Genomic DNA, 22795 nt, shown 5'->3' with positions numbered 1-22795 from the left:
CCTCCTAGACCACCCAAGGACAGGGCCTCCCCTCACTCAGCCAAGGGGATGCCCCAGCTGCTGGTGGCTGGGGCACAGGCCCCAGAGTGTGTCTTGTCCACCGCCCCCCCACCATCCTCTCCACCCAGGCTGGACTGCAGGTGGCCTTCACAGCCCCTCCCTGCCCATCTCCCACCCACCTGTCCAGGTGGAGTTTCTGGGCCAGAGTCCGCCAGTCGGCACCCCGGCTACAGGGTGGATCCAGGCTGGTAATGATCTTCTGCCGAATGAGGAAGGGGATCTTGAAGGCACTGGGGCCCACTAGGGCTGGGAGCCCCCCTTCACTCTCCAGGGCCAGCAGCTCAGCGAATCTCGTGTCCTGGAAGTGGGGAGGGGTGGAGGTAACCGTTACAACTTGCCCAGCCCAGCCCACTGCTACTTCACGCTGGGGGAATGCCTGGACCACCTCAGGGCATGGGGACAGCGTGCGCACTGTTGCTTCCCGGTGGGCCAGGGCCCTGCTCACTGGGGCATTGAGGTGCAGTGACCTGCCCACAGTCACACAGCCAGTGAGCAGAGGAGCCTTCTGACCTCATTCTCCTTCCCACCCCATCACTCCTCCCTAGGTCGCCTCTGCCACCCTCTGCTGACCAGCAGAACTCTGCTGATCACTCAGAACTCACTGCTGTCCTCTCACTGCCTCTGTCCTCCACACTCAGTTCCCTCATTGCTGCCTGTCTAACTCTTACTCATCCTTCCAGGCCCAGTAAAAGTCCCTCCTCAGGGAAGTCCTCCGAGGTCCCCAGGCCAGCTCCATCTCCCCCTCCTCTCCCTGCTGCTCCCATCTCCTCCTCCCCAAGTCCAACAGCATCTGTCTGCATCTGTCTACATGTGCATCTGCACCTCCCTCCCTGGGAGACTTGGAGGGAGCTACCAAGCAGTTTCTAGGAGGAGGGCTTGGTGGCAGGGTAGGCCCAGTGGGGGAGCACATTATGGCAGTGCTGCCCACCTTGGTGATGTTGAAGTTGATGTTGAAGCTCTGCCCGTCGCCCTCCACCTGCCATACCCACACCTTGCAGGCCAGGTCGCTGGTGCTGGGGCTGACGCGCTCCAAGGTGAAGGTACAGTGCAGGTACTGCTGTGTACCATTCCAGATGTGATAAAAGGGGATCTCCTGGGGGTGGGGGGTGACAGAGAGGTGGCATCAGGTGTGCCCAGCTCAGGTGTGCCCAGCTCCAAGCACCTTGAGTGCCCGCACCTGGTAGCTGACGAGGAGCTTGCTCTTCCACAGGGAGCTGGGCACGTCATGGATGGACAGGCGCAGGTTGTGGTAACTGTCCTTGAAGTGCAGGATGCGAGGCTCCTGGATCAGCTGTCCTCCCAGCTGCTTCTCCAGCTGCACCACCTCCTGCAGTGCCCCAGGTGTCAGCCAGGCCTGGGGGCTGGGAGCGCCCCTCTCTACTGGCCCCTCCCTAGGGCCAGGGGTGGTCAGCCGTCAGAGCCGGCCTCCCTGTGGCAGGGTGGGGCTGGAAGGTACCTTGAGTGCATCGTGGGTGTCATGCAGGCAGTAGACTCGGATGTTGTACTCGAGGGAGGTGCAGGCCACGGGGGCAAACAGAAGCAGCTTGAGGCGCTTGGCCGCGGCCACGCTGAGAGCCTCTCCCACCAGTGCGAATCGGCCCAACTGCTCCGTGAAGACATAGCAGGCGCCGGCCTCCAGCTGGCAGTAGTAGAGGTGGGAGGGCGCCTCCTCGCCGAGGTGCAGCACATCCTGCAGGCAGGGCCTGGTGGGTCAGCTCGCAGCCAACCACAGCTCTGAGGAGTGGCCGGAGACTGGTTGTGGGGGGGGGGGGGGCGTGGCTCAAGGGCCAGGCAGGAAGCCAGACACCACCCTGAGCTTGGGGTGGGGAGGAGGCTTGGGGCTCACCTCCCAGCTGCCTTCGCAGGATTGCTTTTTGAGGTGCAGGCTCCAGCTCTCGGGGCTGGGCTCCCCACAGTGGTCCATGGCGAGGATGACTGGCCGGGTGAGCAGGACTCCGGGGGGCCCACAGCTAACGATGGGACTCAGCAGGGTCTGACAGCCGGCTAGGGGCAACCTCAAGTGGGGAAATATGGGTGGGAAGGGAAAGGCATCAGTGGGCCACCCTGGGACCCTGGGGTTAGGGGCTGTGGAGCTGGGTGGAGCTTAGGAGCCCCTCTTCCCCTGCCCTCCCTCGGGCCAGGCCAGACCAGGCCCAATAGTGGGGTGGGCAGGGGCGTCACGGTGACAGCAGGAAAGGACAGGACCCACCCAGTCCCAGCAGCAGGGCCCATGCCCACACCTCACATCCTCCGGCTTGTGCAGTGTGAGGTAGATCTCGTAGATCTTTCCTCGGGGTATGGCGTCTGGGGGGATGAGGAGGCTGATGCCTGTGACAGAGCGGGGGGACAGCCGGGGCTTACCAGGGCTGCAAAGACACCAAACACCTTACTCCGCCAGTCCCTCCCTGAGCCTCCCTCTGAGGACTGACTGGCGCCAGCTTGGCCTGGGAACAGAAGTGCCACTGGGACTGCCAGGCTGGCCAACCACCCGCACAGGCATGAAGCTGAGTCAGGGAGACCCCGAGTGGCTGCGGGAACTCAGGTGGGAAATGCCTAGTTAGCTTGGGCACAGAAAACTCTGGAACCCCCAGGTACACTGTACCTACCTGCCCCATCATCCACTTAAAAGCTTCCCTGCCTCCAGGGTCGAGTCCAGCTCCTTGGCTGGATATTTAAGGCCCTTGGCCTGTGGGCCTAGCCTGTGCTGCGTACTTGGCTGTTCTGGAGCCACCACCCTAAGTGTGCCTCTGAGTACTCCCCCCTCCTGGCCTGCTCACGTTCCTCCTCTCTCCCTCGGCTTGGCCACCTCTGGGTGGGCACCCCACCTCTGGTGACTTTGCTCCCTGTTGGGCAGCGGCCCCCTGCAGGTGGGGCTGGGGCCTTTAACAATCTTGCCTACTTTGGTAACCTTCCCTAGTCTGGGTGCCATTGCACACACGTCCTGTCTGGCTGATTCGCCTTTGTCTCAGCGTCTTGCAGGGGCAGCATCAGAAAGCATCTGCTGGGGAGAGGTGGTTCCAGAGGAGAGGCGGGGGCAGGCCACGGTGAGGCCAGGGGCTGGGGAGTCACTCTGGGGATGGCAAGGAGCGGTCCTGCCCCACCTTCCTGCCCTTTTAGGACAGAGAGCCCCTATATCAGGAGGGGCCTCAGAGGCTCATGACAGGGAGAGGGGAAGAAATTCTATGGCTATCTCACCAAGTCCAAAAGCATATGCGTGCTCTCCAGAGTGGGCAGCTCTGAGGTGGGGTGGCTGGAATATCACAACTGAAGCCCAGGAGAGAGAGGGAAGCCAGTGGTGGTGTATTTGCAGCTACTGCTCCCTTCTCTATCCTGTGCTGCCTCCTGGTACCGGCTGCCAGGGTTGGTGATAGTCTCGGTGATCCACGTGTGAATGCTCTCTGTGGCGGGGGTACCCTCACTCAAATACTCATTCAGTGAATGCTAATGCTGAGTACTCAGGAAGGTGGGGAAAACCATGAGCCCTGCTCTCATGAAGCATTCAGTCCGCGGGGAGACAGATAAGTGGACGGCAGCAAAGGATGCTGGGTGTTGGGGGAGAGCAGGGTGGAGCACAGCCCACCTGGCCACTCGCCCCACCAGGGGAGTGAAGGGTGCATGGTCACTGAGCGCCCACTGTGTGCCTGCCTTTTTCTAAGAGCTTGACATGGACCATCTCACCTCATCATCTTAGCAGCCATGTGAGGGGGACATGAGGCATAAAGGGACAGCTACCAGACCCGAAGGAGAAGTAGCAGTTAAGCTAGTGGATGGGGGCAGAGACACGGCATGTACAAAGGGCAGCCCAGTGTATTTGGGTTCATGAGAGCCCACCGTGGCTGCCAAGTGCAGGAGCAATGTGCATGGGAGGAGAGGCCACTGCAGCTGGCCACAGGGGATGAGTCCTTGTGGTTTTGTCATGTGGGCTTTGAAGGGAAAAGTGGAAGCCCCAGAAAGGGACATGATCAAGTGTGGCTCTAGTGAGTAAATGCTTGGAGCTGTGACTCAGACGAGAGGTAGGTGTGGTGGCCTAGCCCAGGAGAGGCAGCAGGAAAGACAAGCAGGAGGATGCAGGAGCATTTGAGGAGAAAGAATGATGGGATCAGTGTGTGAATGAAGCTGGTGTGAAGGTGAAGGGGGAAAGTGAAGAAGGGCAGGAGGCCAAGGTGACCCCTAGTTTCTGTCTTGAGCAACTCGGCTGTGCCATGCCTGAGGAAGAGAAAACTGGGAAGGAGGAGGTTCTGGGGGAGGGTGGGAGACGGTGCTGTTTTAGGCATGAGGAATCTGAGGTGCTGTGAGACATCCAGATGGAGCTGTCCAGGAGGCAGCTGGGTGTACGATTCTGTCACCCAGGAGAACTGTGGCTGGGGATGGAGGAATGGGAGTGATCTGCACAGACATGGCGATTAAAGCCATGGAGTGGGTGAGATCACTTGGGAAGAGGGCGCCAGGGTTGGGGGTGGGGGGCGTGCTCTGAGGAACACCTACATTTAGGGAGCAGGCACCAGGAGCAGCTGCAGAGGAACAAGGAAGTCAGGGCCATGTGGGGTCACCTAAACCGAGGAAATAGAGAATTTCAGGGTGGGAGAGGGGAGACACACCAGAGGCTGTGGCGCTTTCCCGAAAGATGACCATCAAAAGGGTCTGTGGATTCTCTATGAAGGCGTCTTTGAGACCCTGTCCCAGGGGTTTCAGTGAGGTGGTAGGTGGAGGAGCCCCTGTCCAGGCATTTTTCCTCTGCTGTCTCTCCACTAGTTCCCCAGATCCCTGGGGCCTAGGGCCCGGCACACACAGGCTGGTTGGCTGTGTAAATGAATGGACAGTAGTCCTGTGTCCTTGGGCAACAGAGGGAGATAGCTCTGGCCTCAGCCTCAGTGCCAGCCCCACTGCCAGCCAAGACTGGATCCTCTCCAAAACTCTATCCTTTTTCCTTGCTGGGCTGGCTCAGCCCTCGGGGTGAGGCTGAGAGGCATAGGAGGAACATCAAGGCCGTCCCGGTCCCGTCCTCCTCCAGGAGGGACACATGCTAGTCTTGTCTCTTAGAGCTCCCTGGGGCACTCTAGGGTCCTTCCCACCTGTATTAGGGATCATCAGCCGGCCCCCAAGGAAGTTGAAGGTCCCATAGGCCATGTTGCTGGAGCCGCGGGGCAGGGAGCGGAAGTAATTCTGGGTGGAGAGGCGGGAGACGAAGTCCTCAGCCTCAGAAGTGGGTGAGCTGTGGTGCAGCGTGTGGCGGCCGCCACCCAGCGGGCTGAGCAGGTGCCCGTTGGTGAGCTGGAACTTGGGGCTGGGCCCATCTTGCCGGGGACACAGACTGCCCTGGTAGGTGGTCGTAGTGGTGCTGAGGTCTGGCTGGATGGTGAGCAGATGGGGATTGTCTGCAAGGATCAGACAGACTTAGAGAGTGGCACGGGGGGCAGCCCTGTCTGGGCGGCCCTTGGCATGGGGGTCTGGCACGAGTGCTGGGGACAGGGGCACCCCACCTGCTTTGCTGGGCTTGATGCTGACGGGCTGGAAGCCTGAGGTGAGAATGGATGAGTCGGCCACATCCGAGTCCAGTCCCTCCTTCTTGCGGCAGTACACAAGAATAAGGACGAGCAGCAGCAGGAGGAGGCACACGGCCACGGCTACGAGGCCCACGTAGAGCGCCACGTCCTCTGGGCCGGAAGCAGCTGTGGGAGAGAGTGCAGGCTTGGGAGGGGTAGGGTGCAGGAGGCCGGGAAGGAGAGGTCAGCGGTCTACACCCCAGGAGGATGAGGCCTCCACTTCTTGGGCATCAGCACCAGTGGAGCAGCAGACGCTGGCAGCAGGGAGCATGGAATCGGCACACATGCATTCCAGTCCTGCATCTGCCACCACCTTGCTGTGTCTCTGAGCAAATTGCAACCCTCATGAGCTCAATTCATGTTGAAGTTGCTGCTGATGGAGAATGGAGGAGGGGAAGAGCCACTTTCCTGGGTGGCCTGGAAGCAGGCTGCTAGGCTGAACCTGCTCTTCTGGGGCCCAGGGCAGCTGAGACTGAGGGTGAGCTCCTAGGATCCCCAAAGCAGGGGATCTGCTTTCTGGGGAGGTGGGGGGGGTGTCTGCCATTCTGGTTCCTGGCCAGTCCCTGGGCCAGGAGCAGGGGTGCTAGGGCTCTTCTCCTTGTCTGCCTCCCACAGGCCTGGGGCAGGGCTGAGGAGAGAATGATTGACTGTCTGGAGGAAACTATATTGATTTTAGAAGGGCTTTGCATAATGGAAGAAATGTCCATCAGAAAGGAATTGACACAGATAATCAGGTTTTTAATTGAAAGAATGGGGGAGGGTGTGTTCTAGAGACAAAATCCAACAGAGATCTTTAATTGTTAGTTATGGCCTTGTAATTAACAGGCCTCACAAGTCTGGTGTCCCCACAGGACTTGTGTGTGCACTTGGGGGAGGGGCGGAGGTAAAACTGCAGGAGAAGACAAGAAGGGGGTTGGGAGATGATCCCAGAGGCCAGGTGTGCACAGTAAAATCTCCAAATGTATGCATGTCTCAGGGCAGGTATGGGAGGTATTGGGGTATATGTGGGCACATGTTGGGTGTGTTAGGGATGGGGTTCCCCAAGGTCCTGAACTTTGAATAGGGGGTGCAGCCTGTGGCAGGGGACTGATCCCTTAGCCACCACCTCCCGGGGGCAGGGCCGGGCCAATCCTGGCAAACTCAAGAGGACTCCTGGGTGGAGAGGACTCACTGTGCACGCAGAGGTCACTGGTACAATTGCGGGTGTCCAGGTCAGTGCCTCGGCACTCCTCACCTCCGTTGCGGGGTGCTGGGTCAGAGCACTCACGGCTCCGCCAGTGGGTGCAGTCGAGCCCACAGGCCGACCACTTGCTCCACGGGCTCCAGCTGCCATCCACTAGATGCGAGACAGACATGGACAGAGAAGAGATGGCGTGGTCAGCCCAGGGAGCCAGTCTAGGCCATCTGCCAGTGTGGCCCCGCTGGGAGTCCGGACCTGGTGCAATGTCAGGGCTAGGGCCAAGCCTGCCAGGCTGCAAGCCCTCTGGTGTCCAGCGGGCCTGGATGATGCATGCTAATGACAAAAGGCACGATGACGCTGGGCCTGCTTGGTTCTACCCACACCGGGGGCCATCCTGGCCCTGGGGCAGTGAGGGCACTTGGTCACACAATGACCCTCTGATCCCAGGCACAGGTGGTTCTGCAGCACCAGGCTGGGGCCTGCCCCACACTGACTGTACCTGTCCTGACTGCACCTTAGATCCTGTGACTCAGCCCCTCTGCTGAGGCTGGGCCTGGACACAGACTGAGCCCTGCCTCCGATCACACTGAAACCCATCCTGGCCTCAGACTGTGAGCCTGGCCCTGCGTGCGGGCGGGTGGGATGGAGCCATGGGGAGCAGGCTGGTGGGCACGATGGAGCCAGGGCACGGAGATGGCGTGGTGAAGAGCGATGCGGGAGGCGGCAGCCGCTGGTACCTGGGCACAGGGTGGCGCAGGCTGTTTTCTGGACATTCTGCCCCTCACAGAAGGCGCCCCCGTTGAGAGGCGCCGGGTTGGTGCAGCTCCGGCTCCTTTTCTGCCAGCCGCGCCCACAGCTGGCGCTGCAGACGGACCACTCGGTCCACGTCGACCACCCACCGTTCACTGGCCGGACAGAGAAGGACTGGGGTCAGGGAGCGGGGGCTTCCTCAGACACACTGGCCCAGGGGCCAGGGCAGGAGGACAGAGGGGCTGTGAGCTGGAAACGGGCAGGCTACAGCTGTGTTGAGAGAGAGGCCCTGGAGGGGAGACCATGCTTCTGCCCATTGCCCCCAGGGCCTGGCAGCACCCACTCCACAGCCCCTTCTCCCCGTGGGCACCAGCCCTAGCTACAACTCCCATGTTCCTCCAACCCAAACCCCAGCCTTTCACAGGGGTTACTCCCACACCCCTCCCTCTTTCTGCTCCTGGGGGTGCCCAGGTCGCTCTACTTCCTACCCTGGGGACACAGGAGTACAGGCTGTGGTCTGTCACTTTCCTAGACTCCCATCCTGTCCGCTCATCTCCTTCTGCACAATGGCCTCCTGCCCACAAGTAAGCCAAGGGATGGTCCAGCTACAGATGACCATCAACCTGCCCCCCATCTCCACCCAGATAGGCCCTTGGCTCCCTGACAGCCACAGTAAGCCCTCTCCCTGTCCTTCCCAGTCAGGCCACGGTTTGGCTTGCCTGGTCCTGGCTCTGCAGGGAGCCAGCCACATGTGGTTGCCCTGAAGGCAGCCCCAGTGCCTCTCCTATGCCCGGAGCCCTTCTGCCCCACCAGCACCGGGGCCCACCGTAGACGATGACAGCAGCGGAGGCGCTGCGGCGACGAGCTACGATGTTCTTGGCCACGCAGGTGTAGTTGGCCGTGTCGGCCAGGCGGGCCTGTCGCACCACCAGGCTATGCTCCCGCGTGATGTACACATTGGGGTCCAGGGATGGGTCCACCAGGTCCTCGTTCCGGAGCCACTCCACCTGGGGGAGGGAGCCATGCCACTGTACTACCTGACTATGCTGGCCCTGCCCGGAGCGAGAGTGGCCCCTGGGGTGGGGGATCAGCCTGGAGGGGTGGGCAGGCGGGACTCGAGACCTGGGAGCACTGCCCACCTGTGGAGTGGCACTGGAGCCCTGCTCACCTCAGCTGGAGGGATGCCCTCTGGCGGGCGGCAGGGCAGCACGATGCCCTGCTCCAGGGACACCTCCTTGGCCAGCGGCTCCTGCTCAAAGTTCTTGCGCAAATCTGGGGGAAGAACAAGAGTGTCCTCCAGGCTGAGTGCCTCACGACAGGTCTGGCTGACCCTGTCCCCTGGTCCTGCAGGGGCCACGGCACATGCCAGAAGGAAGTGTCAAGTGCCCAGGGGGACATGGGGGTGGCTGGGCAGCGTCCATAGGCACTCCCTCCACCCATCAAGGCAGGATCTGAGGATTTCTGATGAGACCTCCTCCCCCAGTGACACCCTAGGGCCACCTCCACCCTGGACTCACAGGCAATGCGGATGTAGGCCTTCTGACTCTTGGTGGTGCCCGAGGAGCTCCATGCCACGCACTGGCACCAGTACTCCTCCAGCCCAAACACCTTCTCCACCTGCTGCCTCGAGACATTGATGCGGACCTCCATGGCAGGCAGTCCTGAGGGTGGAGCGGTGGGTAGCAAGGGCCGGGGCCATGCCTAGCCCCCAGGCCTCTCTGTCCAGTCCCTTGCCGGGCCCCTGCACCACCATAGTCCTCCCTCTGCTCAGCGGGAGAGCGACGGACTGTGGGGGGGGCAATGCTCTGCCTGGAGGGAACACTGCGGGGGCTCAGTGGGAGTCCCTTTATATCACCTGAAGGTCAAGAGTGGGTGCTTAGCACTTCCATTCATTATACTTTGTTACCCAAGGCCTGTCTCCCTGGAGTCACTTACAAAAATATCACTACAGGAGCTTCCTGTTGTTTCAGAGACAAGGGCACAGAGGAGCCTTGGGCAACAGGGGCTGGCAGAGGAGGTGGGGCAGATAGGCTAGCCCTGGGACCTTTGTGGGTTAAAAAAAAGGGTAAGGAGAGATCTGGCTCACCTCCTGGGGTTAGTAGGTACATCCTGATGAGTGATAATATAATGACAGCTATTAACAAGATAATTACAGTGATTATGTTGTATGATAATAGACCCCTGGGGCTTAGCAAGGGTTTCCCATGTGCTGGCTTATCTTTTTCAATCTGCTCTCTTGGAGGTATTGCTCCCACTCCATGGATGAGGAAACAGAGGCTCAGAGAGGCAGTGACTTGCCATAGGCATCCAGGGCTGTCTGCTGTCTGAATCCAGAGTATGTTCAGAGTGCTCAGAATCCAAGGCGTGCGAGGGGTTCACCGGAGGAGGGTGCTGGGGTTCCCATCCCACAGGGAGAAATGCTGGCGAGGGGGAGGGGGCAGCTCACAGAGGGGAAGCTGGCCTGTGATGGGTGGCCGGGACCCTCTCTACCCTGAATGGACTGGGCTGGAGGAAACACCTCTCAAGGATGGACACAGTCCCCCCATGTCTGCCACACCCGGAACCAGGTGTGGGGCATCTGGGGAGGGTCCAGATTTCTGAGGACCCAGGAGGGGGAATACCAGTCCTCCTCCAGGCCCCTGGCCCTCAGACAAAACAGTGTCCCCAGGAGTAAGAAAAGACTGTTTCCAATTTTTCCTCCTCCTGACCCCAATTTCCCTTGGGTCATTGGCTTATCAGAAAGAGGGAGAGAGGCTGGTGTTTCCACTGTTAACAGAGAAATTCAATTAGGGCTGCATTGCAGGAGGAGCCGCCGCCAGGCTGAGCAGGCAAGCCAGGAGGCTGTTTTCTGTCTTAATTTCTCTAACGTGTCTTTCCCTGACCCCTGCCCAGACCCCTCCTCATGAGTCTCTCCGGCTCCCACACTGGGCTCCCAGATTTTCCTATCCCTCACCCCTGCCCTCCCCGTGAGTTCTCGCAGGATTTGGGGTGTGTGTATCACCTCTGGCTGAGGTCACAATCACTGGGCTAGATCCCTCCATTCTGGGCACTGCCTACCCCATCCTCTAAGGCACTGGATGTGTGCATTCTAGTGGTGTGGGATGAGGGCTGAGAAGCGAGAAAGGGTCCCTTACAGGGTCTGTGCATAGGAGAGGGGCCCTGGGCACCAGCCAGCTGTCAAGCACACAGATTCTTGGAGCATCTGAGAAGGAGCTGTGCACATACTTGGGGGTAGAGACAGGGTCCTCCCTCTCAGCCTTTGGGGTTAGTGGTGGGAGACCTCCAGAACATTCTGAACTGGATACGTTTCCTCTCTTGGGTGGACAGGTCTATGGATGGACTGCTCCATCCCCCATGGTGGTGGGGGGAGCTCGTGCACCACCCAGGCAGCTCAGCTCAGGGAGAACAGCACTAAATTTAAGTGCTCCTGGGACCTCCTTGGTGGTCTAGTGGTTAAGAATCTGCCTTCCAATGCAGGGGATGCGGGTTCCATCCCTGGTTGGGGAACTAAGATCCCACATGTCTCAGGGCAACTAAGCCTGTGCGCCGCAACTACTGAGCCTGTGCGCTGCAACGAAAGATCCCGAGTGCCTCTACGAAGATCCTGCGTGCTGCAACTATTTGGCTGCAACAGCCAAGTAAATAAATAAATATTAGAAAAAAATCTTAAAAAAAAAAAATTTAAGTGCTCCTATTTCTTTTTCCCTGTCTCCTCCACACTTCTGTCCTGCCATCTCATCTCCTTCTTGCTGCCACGAATAAGGGCCAGGTTTGTCCATGAGGTCTAGATCCAGGCAGTGCCCTTGAGCCCCACAGGCTCTGGGAGGTGGGGAGACCCAGAGCCTGCCCTCTGGTCCTTGAAATGAGGGGCTGTGCCCTCCCTGCTGCAGGTCAATGAGCAGCCTGGCTCCTGGGAGCAGTTTCTGGGCACGGCTGTGTCCGCACCTGCCTGGTAAATGTGAGCAGATGCTAGCCTTGGGGAGGGATGGGAGGATGTAGGGGTCCCTGCTGGCCCAGGCCTAGGAGCGTGTCGGGTGTGTGCTGGCGTGTGAGTGCCGTGGGCGTGTGGGGAGGCCCTGGTGTGGGCATGCTGAGGGTTTCTGGGAGGTGGAGGGGTGGGGGTAGGGGGCTCTGAGGGCAAGTGAGGGCTTAGGGTACCTTCTTACCAAACTGCTTCTAATAACCAGTCAGTTTGTTTAATACATGATAAATTACACTCCCAGACCAGACTCCAATGCTTGGTTTTGCAAATTTCCAGCTTTTACACTATCAGTGGGTTTGGGTTCAAGAGATTTCAGGCTTTGGTCCCCTCCCCCTGGCCTTCTGGATGGGGAATGGGGGCGAGCAAGGGGGAGATCAGGTGCTCTCTCCTGGGGTGTCCACCCTGCCATTCCCACCCCCATGCAGAAATGGGTGGGGCTTCAGATTTGGGCTGACCTCTGACCCCATCATACCTGCCTGACCACAGAGCATTCCTGGCTCAGGGTCTTGGGTCTGTGTGTAGCATGGTGGTGCCGCCCATGGCCTGGGCATCTGTTTGTGGGTAAGTGAGAAGCCTATCTCTTTGCCTCAAAGCGCTCAATGGCTTTGGGTTGAGAAGTCAATAAGATCAATGAAAATTCAGATTTGCAGGCCATGGGAGGCCTGAGGTTGGATGTTCAGAGCAGGAGGGGGCCCTGGTGGCTATGGGGACGTGTCCCCGTGAGCTCTGCTCTCTGCCTGGCTTTGAAGGGAGCAAGGCCAGGAGAGCCTGTTGGGGAATGTGGGCTGAGGGCTGGCCTGGCCTGTGACTGCTATGTAGGCAAGAGCCTGGGTCTCAGCCAAGCCATGGATTCCAGACCTCGTGATGGCAGGAGACAAGGAGGGGTATATGTGGGAAGCCAGGAAGGGGAGGTATGAGCAGTTTGGGGCTGGCCTGGCACCTTCCAAGAGGTTCCAGGACAGGCTCTCAAGGCTGTGGGGAGACAGGTCTCTGGCTGTGGCTTGCTCTTCCTCACCTGTCCTTTCCTGGGGGGACCTACCTCAGCAGCAGGAGGACTCATAATGCTGCAAAGTGGTGCTGGGCCCTAGGCATGGGGTAGGGAGAGAGGAAAGACCTGGGGCTGGGCTCCACCTGGGTGTGAGAGATCTCACAGCTTCCCCCACCAAGGGGGGCCATCCTCATCCCCATTTTACAGAGGAGGAAACTGAGGCCCAGGGAGGGAAGGGGGGCTTGCCGCAGAGGGCACCAACCCCTCCTGAGAGTGGGAGGCAGAGCTGGATCACCTGCACCAAGAGCCTTGTGGGCTAAATTCTTAGCACCTCACCGAGGCCTGGCACAGGGCAGGTGCTCAGTTAAGACCTGAGGACTGCAAGGAGGACGCTGCCAACAGCAGGTGTGTGTAAGGCCAGGACAATGCAGGGCTCAAGGACCTGGGCAAGAATCACTCACTAGGGGGCTGACACTTGGGGGGAAGAAGACCAGCACCTGGTGACCCTGGCAGGGGAGGATGGGGCGTGACTTCTGTGGACCAGAATGCCTGGTTGGAGCCCTGGATGAGTCAGAGCCATCTGTAATAGGACAGGTTGGCTCTGAGGACTAAATCACACGCTGATGAAACTCAGGGCTCGTCTGCTCACATCTCGGTTCTTGTGAGAGCTTCCGAGTTCACCAGGGCAGGGCCCCCTCCTCCAGTCTCCCTCTGCCTGGCACCAGCTTCCCACAGTGCAGGTGTGGCTGCAGCTTCCTCGTCTTGCCGACCACCCCCTCGACCCCCACTTCTGCCACTCCAAACCTGGGCCTCTGGCCAGCCTCCCATTCCCTGCATTTGTCCTTTGGCCTGATAAACAGTCATTCCAGCTGGTTTTAAGACCGAGGTTGGATGGTATCACCCCACCCCACCCCCACTCCGGGAATCCTTCCTGCGCTGCCCAGTCCCTCCCACCAGGAGCATGGGCCACCCCTCTGGGCCTGTGGTCCCCTGCCTGCCCTTGGCATCAGTGTGAGCTGTTCTGGGTGCCACCTGCTTGCCCCTGTGACTCAGGCCTCACTCAAGTGGCCATACTGGGCACAGGGTCTGTGGGCTGTATGTCTCAGGCTGGCTGAGCCTCAGTGGCAAGGGGCTCAGGACTTAACCTGAGGGCTCATCATGTGTGTGGGCTCCACAAAGCATCAAGGCAAAGGGGTAAGAAATGAGCTTAACTGGGGTCCAGTTAGCGAGGAGGAGAGGCTGTTAGCTCTGCCAGGCCTGCTCTCGGGGAGCATGGGAACCCAAACAATGGCTCTCTGCCCCCATCCCCATTGCCTACTGCCTAAGGCCAGGGCTGGAGGTGGGGAATGAGGTGTCCCACAGAAGGGGCACTTCTTGGGTCTGCCTCTCCTGTCAGCCCCCCACACTGGCTCCGAGTGTCACCCATAGCTCTGGTCATGTCACTCGGTAGCTTGAAATCCCATAGGACTGTGACCTCACTCCAGAGCCGGACGGGTGAGGCTCCTGGATGGCACCACTGCCCGCTGCACACACTCCACACCCTCCCTGCTAAGCCTCGACCCGCACGCCGGCCCATCTGCCTCCAGGGTTTTGCTTGTGCTGTGTCCCTTTCTGGGGGTGCCTGGGACGCCCTTCTCCTCTTCTCGCCCTGACCAGGTTTACATATCACCTTCCCCGAGGAGCCTCCCTGGGCAGCCACAGATCCCAGAACTCAATGAGAGGTCACTGTGCTGCCCCCATCTCCGTGGGGCTGTGTCTCCGGCTCAAGGGTGGGTGCTCAGGGAACGTGCCAACGAAGGGACCAACGAATGAACCAACAGATGCACAAAGAAAACAATCACGGAATGTGAGGTCCGTGATCTCTTCCATCATCTGGGATCCACTCTTTTCAAACCTTTCTCTGCTGGCACCACTTGCCAGGCTGCCTCTGGGTCTGCCTGGGCTCAGATGCAGTGGCAGGGTCCCGCCCCCCCCAACCCACAGAGCTCCCTGGGGCATTTTGGGGGGCTTCCCTTTTACTCACTCCCCCACCAAGTGATGAAGTCTTGTGAGGGTGGGCCTCCCAGGGAAGGCCTTGGTGTGTACACAGTGGGTCCCAGGTGTGGGAGTCCTGCCTCTCCTGGGGACCTGGGGTGGTGCACACAGAGTGGTTAGTTTCACCCTGGCCTCGGCTCACAGGCATGCAGCAGGGGCAATGGCAGGCCCCTCTCTGGGCCTCCATTGCCTCTGAGTCTGAGACTCGCTCCCCCTTCGAGTGACCCCGCCTGGCACCCCAGCCTGGTCTCACCGCTGCTCCCATCCATGCTGTGCTCGATCACGTGGTCCACCTGGCGCACCCACTCCCCGTTGCACTTGAAGAAGATTTGCGTGGCGGGCATGGCCTTGCACACCAGCAGTACCGGCTTGTTCTTGACGATGTACACGTCCTCAGGCTCCACCAGGAAGTGGGGAAGCAGGTCTGGGTTAGAGCCGGGCACCGGGTTGGCCACTGTGGCACTCTGCTGGGCCCCTGCAGCAGAAGCAAAGGGGGCAGGTGAGCTGGGGCCTCTGCTGGACTTGCGGGGCCCTCCCGGGGCTACCTGCCTGTTCAGGGGCTGGGACCGAGCCAAGAGGAGGCAGCAAGTGGGGCCAGGCTCTGCCACTTCCAGCCCAGCAGGCTGGGCTGCTGAATGCCTCCCTTAAACTTCAGTGTCCCCTTCCATAAAATAGGGGAAGAAGCAGCCCCCTGTGGAGACAAATACGGAAGTGCCAGCACACAGCAGTGGTCGGGGCTCATTAGCACGCTAGTAGAAGCTTAGGGATCTGGTGAGGCAGCCCACTGCCCTGGAAGGCCCCGGGGGGGGGCTGGTGGAGCAGAGGGGTGGGGAGTGGGGGGGGGGCTTGGGGGGAGAGAGGGAGGGAGGGAGAGGGCCCTGGACAGCCTGGGGCTAGGGAGGGCAGGAGTCCCTTCCTCTGGTGCCCTGGCTGCCTCGGGGGCTGCTTCCGGGTTGCTCCCCATTCCTGGCCCCTGCATGTAGTAGGTGCTGAGAAAATACCAAGTGAATGAAGGAGGGGAGGAGGCTGTGACGAGTGCAGATGTGAGGGGTGTTGGTGGCAGTGCTACAGGAGAGGCCCCCAGGAGGGGCGACTTGGGGTGAGCCTGGGCTGCTGGGTGGGTCCCGGGGAGGGTGGGAGCCAGGAGGGTGTGTCTGGGAGCTTCAGGGGCCCGGCCCATGTCCCACCCTTCAAGGAGACCAGAATATGGGTTTCCTCCTAATTTTAACTGCAAACCACAGCCATCCCACAAGTCATTTGTTGCTAATTACACAGGTAATTGGCTCTGAGGCTTTGGTGGAGGTAACCCCCCAGAGCAGTCTGACCGTCTGCTCCACCGGCAGGACCCTTGAGAGGGTGGGGAGGGGCGGGGTGGGGGGGGGTGGGAGGATGGAGAGTCGGGGCACCCTCAGCCTCCACACCCACCAAACAGGCCCCTGACGGCCTGGCCTCTCTCAGGGCTGCAGTGATTTCCCCCAACACACACTCACAGCCAACAGGGGGCTCTGGACATAAAGAGGGAAAAGCTTGGGCTTCAGAGACCCATCTGCTCCCTGCTAGTGGTGACCTTAGGCAGGTTACCCATTTTGTTGTCTATGACATCTATGGAGGTCCTGTCTGCCCCGTGGGGGAGTCTGGAGGTGCCTCACGCAGTCGGCCTCCTGGCTCCACTACCTCCTTACAGGCAGCCCAAAACCCATGGAGGGCTTCTAACAGGGAGGCCTGGCTCCTCGGGCCCAGGGGGCACCCATGCTGCCCCTTCTCTCTTGCTTGCACAGGGACCCTCTCCTTCCAATGTGGGAGTCTGCCCTCTCCACCCCAAGACTGTGATTTGGGGGAGGGGATCTGTGCCTGGTCCTGTAGGCACCGGGTGGGTGAGCTGGGAATGTCTGCAGAGGCTGAGAAACCTGGTGTGACTTCAGTTAACCCCTGCTTGTTTCCTTGCCTGCAAAATGGGGGATGGTACCCAATTCTTAGGGCTCTCATGAGGATGAAGTGAAAAAAGGCACAGTGCTCGGAAACTGTTGGCTGCTATCCGTACCCAGTGCTTTTGCACTGACAATGCTCCTTCAGTAACTCTCCTAGCAATCTCTTCAGGGGTGGGGACTGATGAGGAAACTGAGGCACAGAGCCAGCAGGTGTCTTGCCCTCAGTGTCTGCAGCAGTGGGCTCATCCACCCCTCCTCCTCCCGCCCTGGCCTCTCCCCAGCCTCTCTCCCCACTACCCCCTGTACTTTCTGCTGCTCCGTAATGAAGGCTAAGCTGCCAGGGAACCACACTTGCAGTTGGGAAGACAAGCTCCCCTTGTCCCGCCCTGCCCCATCCTGAACCACTTCCATGGGGCTCTGCCAGTCCTTGGGTCTCTGTTTTAGGCTGAGGAAGGTGGGGATGCAGGCAGAGGGGAGGAGCCATCTAGTCATCTTACAGACGTGGAATCTGAGGCCTGAGGGAGAAGTCACTTACCCAGCCCCGCAGCTCCAGCCCTGGACTCTGGGGGGCCCACATCCTGACCCTTTTTTATGACATTCACTTGTCACTCAGCCGCCCTGACCCAGGCAGCGGGCTCAGCCGGGGCAAGGCTGAGCTGGGCTCAGACCTCCCAAGGTCTGGAGAAGGGTGGCCTCCCAAGTGTGGGCCTGGTAGGTCCAGGAGCCTCTCTAGACACTTCCTGGGGAAGCCACGGCATCTTTGCAGACCCCAGGGCTGCACAGGGGAGGGCTAAGCTTGACCCCTGAGCAGGGCCCACAGGGGGCTGGGGGCAGGCATCACAGGCTCCAGAAGGGCATGCGAGACCTCAGTGTCAGCCTCCAGGCCTGCCCACGCCTCGCCTCACAGAGGCTCAGGGTGATGGCCTGTGTCTGATTACTGGCTGGGAGCTGGGTAGGCAGGGGTCCCAGCTGGGGGTATGGGCAGGGAGAGGGCACATGGACCCCCCCGACTTCCCTATCGATCACCGCGCCAAGCACTGCTCGTGTCAGCCGCCCGCTGAACCCAGCACAATCCCTCATGTCTGCATTTAACTGCTAATGAAAAATAAATGTACTGTGACCAATAAGGGACATAGCTCACTTCTCCTGGGCCTCCGCCACGCCACGCTGGCATGGTCTCCCCTCTCCATCCCCCTGGGGGGGCATTTATTGGGTGGACCCAGGGGCCCCCTCCAGGCTGCAGTTATGACCGCTGGCAAGGACACTCTAAGGCCATGGGTGGGGGTAAATTCAGCCCCTCTTGGGGCTGCTGGAAGCTTCCTGGGTGGCCAGAGCTGGCTTCCCCTCCCTCTGGCCCCTTCTCCCACCACATGACCTCCACCCTTGTGGTCGGCACCTGCAATCTGCCCACCCCCCTCACCGTCCCAGTTAGGTCTCTCACTTGGACTAAAGCACAGTGAGAGCCTTGGGTCTCTCCCTCTCCACGTTGCAGGCCACCAGCATGAGCTATCTTTCCCTTTGATATGAAACCCTGTACTTGTCTATCAAAGATAACAGCAAGCAGTGCATGCTCAGTGTCAAATGATATATGATGTTTTCAAAAGGGCACGGACTCTAGTTCACTGCAGTCACCACCACTCCCTAATGCCCCCTTTCTCCCTGCCGGCACTTTCCTACCTTCTCCTCAGGGCCCAGTTCTATCGTCACTTCTTCTGAAAGAGGACTCCCCCACCTCACTCTCTCAGGAAACCACACATGCCATTTTGCCCCCTCTGCATCTAGGACCTGTCCTCTCTGGTTCTATAGCTCTTATCACAGGTGAAGCAAGCATGTGGCTGAGGCCTGCCCAGCTCGAGGCTGCCTAGAGCTGGTGTTGGCGAATGGGGACTTGGATTTGGGTGCCTACTTCTGCTCCCTTCTGGCTGTGAGGTGATGAGCATGGGAGGAAGGCTTTGCAAAGCAGATGCACTGGGGCTGTGGGGGAGCAGGCAGGGGCAGGGCCCGCTGGCCACACCCTGGCCCTGCTGTATCCCGAACTCCACCCTCCAGCTCGCCAGAAGCTCCGTCCGCCACAGCCTCGCCAAGTCTCTCTTACTTGCCCAGCTGCCCTCTTGGAATTCAGTTAGAAGACTTCTTTCATTTACTAGCAGATCCCTGAGAACTTGGTCACTGAGAACTGCTGATGGGGCTGTATGGACGCTCAGGGCTTGAAGTGGGAACCCCATTCCCAGTGAGCCTTGGGGCTGGCCACCTGGCCCCCGCCTGTCTCAGGAGGGCACTGGCTGCCCAATCAGCCCCAGCCGGCACCCCTGCTCTGGCTGCCCATGAAGGGTGGGAGCCCCAATCCTAGCAGTCCCCACCTACAGTGTCTTCTTAGGGATAGCAAGGAAGACCACGTCGTGTGTAAGAGTGTGTGTGTGTGTGTGTGTGTGTGTGAGAGAGAGAGAGAGAGAGAGAGAGGGTGTGTGTGTGTGTGTGTGTGTGTGTGTGTGTGTGTGTGTGTGTGTGTGTCTGTGTAGGGAGGCTGGGAGCTAGAGGGGGATAAGAGACCCCTGGGTAATAGGCCTTGGCCAGAGCTGAGCCTGGGACAAATGCTACCTTCTCCTTCCCCTCTCATGGTGCTCTTATGACCTGAAATGTATTCATTCACTCATTCTTGCATTCATTCAGTGAATACTTATTGAGTGCCAGGAACTGTTCTGGGATTTTGCAGTGAGCAAGACAGACACATCCTCTGCTCTCAAACACTTTCATTCAAAACGGAGAAGCAAAAGAAAATAGAGGATTCAGAAGTTGCCAAGTGTTCTGAAGCAGGTAAAAAGGGGTGCTATTTCGTAAAGGGTGTGGGTGCAAGGGCTCTAGAGGGGAAGAGGGCTTGGGGCAGGTTCCTCTGTTGAGGTGATGTCTAAGTAGACCCCTGAGGGCCAAGGCCAGGAGGAAAAGCATTTTAGGAGGAGGGAACAGCAGAGGCTGTCAGACAGGAAGCAGCCAGGTTTGTTGTGAGGACAGCGAGGAGGGTGGCCAGGGCAGAGGGAGTGCAGGGGAGACGAGCAGGAGGTGAGTCAGAGAGGGAGCAGCGGCCTGATCTTGGAGTTTTATTGGGAAGGGGTGAGGAGCATCTGGGGGGCTGTGTGCAGAGGAATGCTGAGATCTCCCTGCGTGAGGAATGGGTGGAGGGAGGGGCGGCAGTGGAGAATCGGATGGGGAGGCATTCTGTGGAGTGGACCATGGTAGGCCTGTCCCATGAGGTCTATCTGGGAACTCCCACCCAGACATCCAGTCTCAGCCAACAAGCCACCTCCTCCAGGAGGCCTTCTTGGATCCATACTCTTTGTCACTTTGCCCCTGTGCCCATGCTGTCCCCTAAGCCTTCCTCCAGGGTACATGCCATATTCAGGACTGGGCATGCTGCCTCCTCCACTAGACTGTGAACTCGCTCGGAGCAGAAGCCCAGGTCTGACCTGGATACTGATGGAGTGTTTGTTGAGTGACTGAATGACCACCCCCTTTTTTCCCTTGAACTTCAGAAGATTTGCCTAAGGGTTGCCCCCTTCACTCTTGTCCTGCAGGGAGACCCAGAGAGAGCTCAGAGAGGCCCACAGGCAGAGTTGTGGGCAGGGAGAGGCTCTGTGCTCCAGCCTGCCCTCCGCCATCCCCCAACATGCTGCTGCTCTGAGGTTGAGCCCCCCTTTTCTCACCTGCAGCCTGGGATGATAAGGCCTACTCGTGTAACTCTGAGGCCCAGGGTGGGTGTGAAAGTGCTTTCAAATGTTTTATTTTTCAAAGCACCATGAAAATATGGGGTGTGATTAATCAAGCTACTAATGAACTCGTGTTTTCTGAGTGAGGACTCAGTCTCACAGAGCAGGGTAGGAGCACTGGGGGCAGGGTGTCATCTGGCCTCACTCAGCTGGGAGTAGTGAGCACTGCTTCTCAAGAACAGCTGTGCCAAGCCCCTGTCCATAACTTGACAGGGGCTTGACAGGGGCTCCTTTTTATCCCTCCAACAGCCCCGGTCTGTGTCAATGGCAAAGGGGAGGGGCAGCAAGCCCCTGCTTTCGCTACTTCCCTGAGAAATGTTCTGGAGTTGAAGTGGGGTGGAGGAGAGAGAGGGGGCTGGGAGCCTGGCAGCCTCTGTCTTTCTCTTCCTGGCTGTCCACCCAGCATTGCACCCCCTCACCCCTGGGCACCTATGCTCCCAGTCTCCCTGGCTCCCTGGCCCGGAGATGTGCATTTGGTCGGTCCGCTTGGGGCCTGGGTGTTCTGCTCCACAGGCCCAGGTGGGGAGAGGAGAGTCCACAGGATGGCGCACCACGCCCTTCACCTGGCATTCGAGGCTCTGCTGGCCCAGGGCCTGACCTGTTACCTGGCCTTGCCTCTAGAGCCTCCCTTCAAGTATGTAGGATGGCATCTAGACTACTTGCAATTCTGCAAAGGCTTGTGCATACTCTGGGACCCTGCCTCCCTCCCGCGTCTGGCTAACAGTACCCGCTTTTCTGCAGGGAATGCCTGGCCCTCACACTACTCAGTCCATACAGTCATTCGGTCCTGGTGGGCTGACCCCACCTCTGGCCCCAGAGGTAGGTATACTACACTGACTAGTTCCCAGACAGGAAGGTCACCCCATCCCCATAGATGGGACTTCGGGATTTGGGTTGGGCTGCTGGGAAGAGAGAACCTCTCTGCTGGGCCAGTCCTGAAGGCTTTGCAGGCCATAGGAGGCCAAGTGAAAGGGGAGGCCATCCACGGGTCTGAAGCAGGGGCTTGGAGAATGGAGACAACCAGGGAAGAAGGAGGTTGACTCCTCACTGTGTTGAAAGCCTGGGATCCCAAGAAGCCAGAAGGCAGAGCTACCCCTGGATTCCTTTCTTTGCCTAAAGCTAGCTGGAATGAGGATCCTTTCATTGCGTTGATCTACGCCCCCCATCTGCTCTCTGCCTGGGTGACTTCTACTTGTCCTTCAAGGCCTGCTCAAACACCCCCTCCCCCAGGAAGCCTTCCCTGACCCCCAGACAGAGCTGGCTACACCTCCCCTGAGCTCCCACAGCCCCTGGCCGAACTCACCTCAGTACCTCCCACATCATATGGTCACCATTTATGAATCTGTCTCCCCATGCAAACTGTCAGTGCCTTGAGGGCAGGGACTGAATGGTGACATCTCTCCCAACCCTTGAGCATCCCCAGAGCCTAGCCAGGGACTGATACATAGCGAGTGTCCAGCGAGTGTTTGTTGAATGAAGGTTGAATATCATTACCTTGACTGGGACCAGAGCCCAGAAAGGAGGGCTGAAAGAGGGGGAGACACACTCAAACTTGGCTGGGAGCCAGCTCTGTTTACCTTCCAATCAAGCAATCAATCAATTCTAGAAACACCCGTGCTGGACCGTGGGGAGGTGGACCAAGGGGACTGTGGAGAGGCTCATGTGCAGGGTTGAGGGGAGACAGAGGGGGCTGGGAGCCATGGCCACAATGGTGGGGGACAGAGGGGGTGCAGACACACAGAGGAATGGGGATTTGTGCCTTCCTGCCCATCTACACCCCTGTGGCCTGAGACGGCTTCATTATTGTTTTTAAAATGTGGGCCTTCCCTGGTGGCGTAGTGGTTAAGAGTCCGCCTGCCAATGCAGGGGACATGGGTTCGAGCCCTGGTCTGGGAATATCCCACATGCCACGGAGCAACTAAGCCCTTGCGGCACAACTACTGGGCCTGTGCTCTAGAGCCCATGAGCCACAACTCCTGAAGCCTGTGCGCCTAGAGCCCGTGCTCTGCAACAAGAGAAGCCACTGCAATGAGAAGCCCACGCACCACAACAAAGAGTAGCCCCCACTCACCACAACTAGAGAAAGCCCGCCCGCCGCAACGAAGACAAAACGCAGCCAAAACTAACAAAAAAAAAATAATGAGGGAGCTTCACTAGGAGGCTTTGATAAGCAGGGTTGAAATCTGCATTTGCTGTTGGAGACACACAGACAGCAGCGGGGTGGAGGAATGGTGGGCAGGAGGCCCCAAGACGACAGATCTGGGGGCTACACGAAGAACCCTGAGGTTCCAGGTGGCAACTCAGAGGTGTGGACCTGCCTGGAGCCAGAGCAAGCTGGGGGGTGCGCCCCAGAATTCTTCCAAATCCATCATGTAAAAAACTCTGCTCTGCCCACCAGCTGCTTCCGAGGCTCACCGACTGCTGCAGACTCCTATGCTGTCCCTTGCTTCTTGAGCCTCAGTTTCCTCATTTGGGGCAAATAGCACTGACCCAGCCCCAGGATGAGGTGGGTCAGGAACGACATCCTGCCCAGGGCCTCCAGGCATCCACCAGTGCTTCTCTTCTTTCG

At 59.1% G+C, this 22795-nt stretch overlaps 1 protein-coding gene across 2 annotated transcripts in view; it reads right to left on the bottom strand.

Moving 5' to 3' along the window:
- Window positions 1-22795, bottom strand: part of UNC5A (unc-5 netrin receptor A) — a 62532-nt gene that overhangs the window by 1202 nt on the left and 38535 nt on the right. Inside the window, exons 2-15 of one of the 2 annotated variants that reach the window (XM_060144267.1) lie at window positions 14791-15012; window positions 9051-9194; window positions 8702-8805; window positions 8360-8540; window positions 7521-7688; window positions 6775-6939; window positions 5541-5729; window positions 5133-5435; window positions 2301-2388; window positions 1907-2075; window positions 1517-1750; window positions 1238-1387; window positions 989-1153; window positions 180-358 (exon numbers count right to left, since the gene is read on the bottom strand). In XM_060144267.1, coding sequence (XP_060000250.1) covers window positions 180-358; window positions 989-1153; window positions 1238-1387; window positions 1517-1750; window positions 1907-2075; window positions 2301-2388; window positions 5133-5435; window positions 5541-5729; window positions 6775-6939; window positions 7521-7688; window positions 8360-8540; window positions 8702-8805; window positions 9051-9194; window positions 14791-15012 — 2461 coding nt within the window. The remainder of the gene's footprint in view (window positions 1-179; window positions 359-988; window positions 1154-1237; window positions 1388-1516; window positions 1751-1906; window positions 2076-2300; window positions 2389-5132; window positions 5436-5540; window positions 5730-6774; window positions 6940-7520; window positions 7689-8359; window positions 8541-8701; window positions 8806-9050; window positions 9195-14790; window positions 15013-22795) is intronic. The other variant, XM_060144269.1, reaches the window with a different exon arrangement.

Source organism: Lagenorhynchus albirostris, chromosome 3 (genome assembly GCF_949774975.1).
Source record: "Lagenorhynchus albirostris chromosome 3, mLagAlb1.1, whole genome shotgun sequence".
Classification (NCBI taxonomy): Eukaryota; Metazoa; Chordata; class Mammalia; order Artiodactyla; family Delphinidae; genus Lagenorhynchus; species Lagenorhynchus albirostris.
This window is presented reverse-complemented; position numbering and strand designations above follow the sequence as displayed.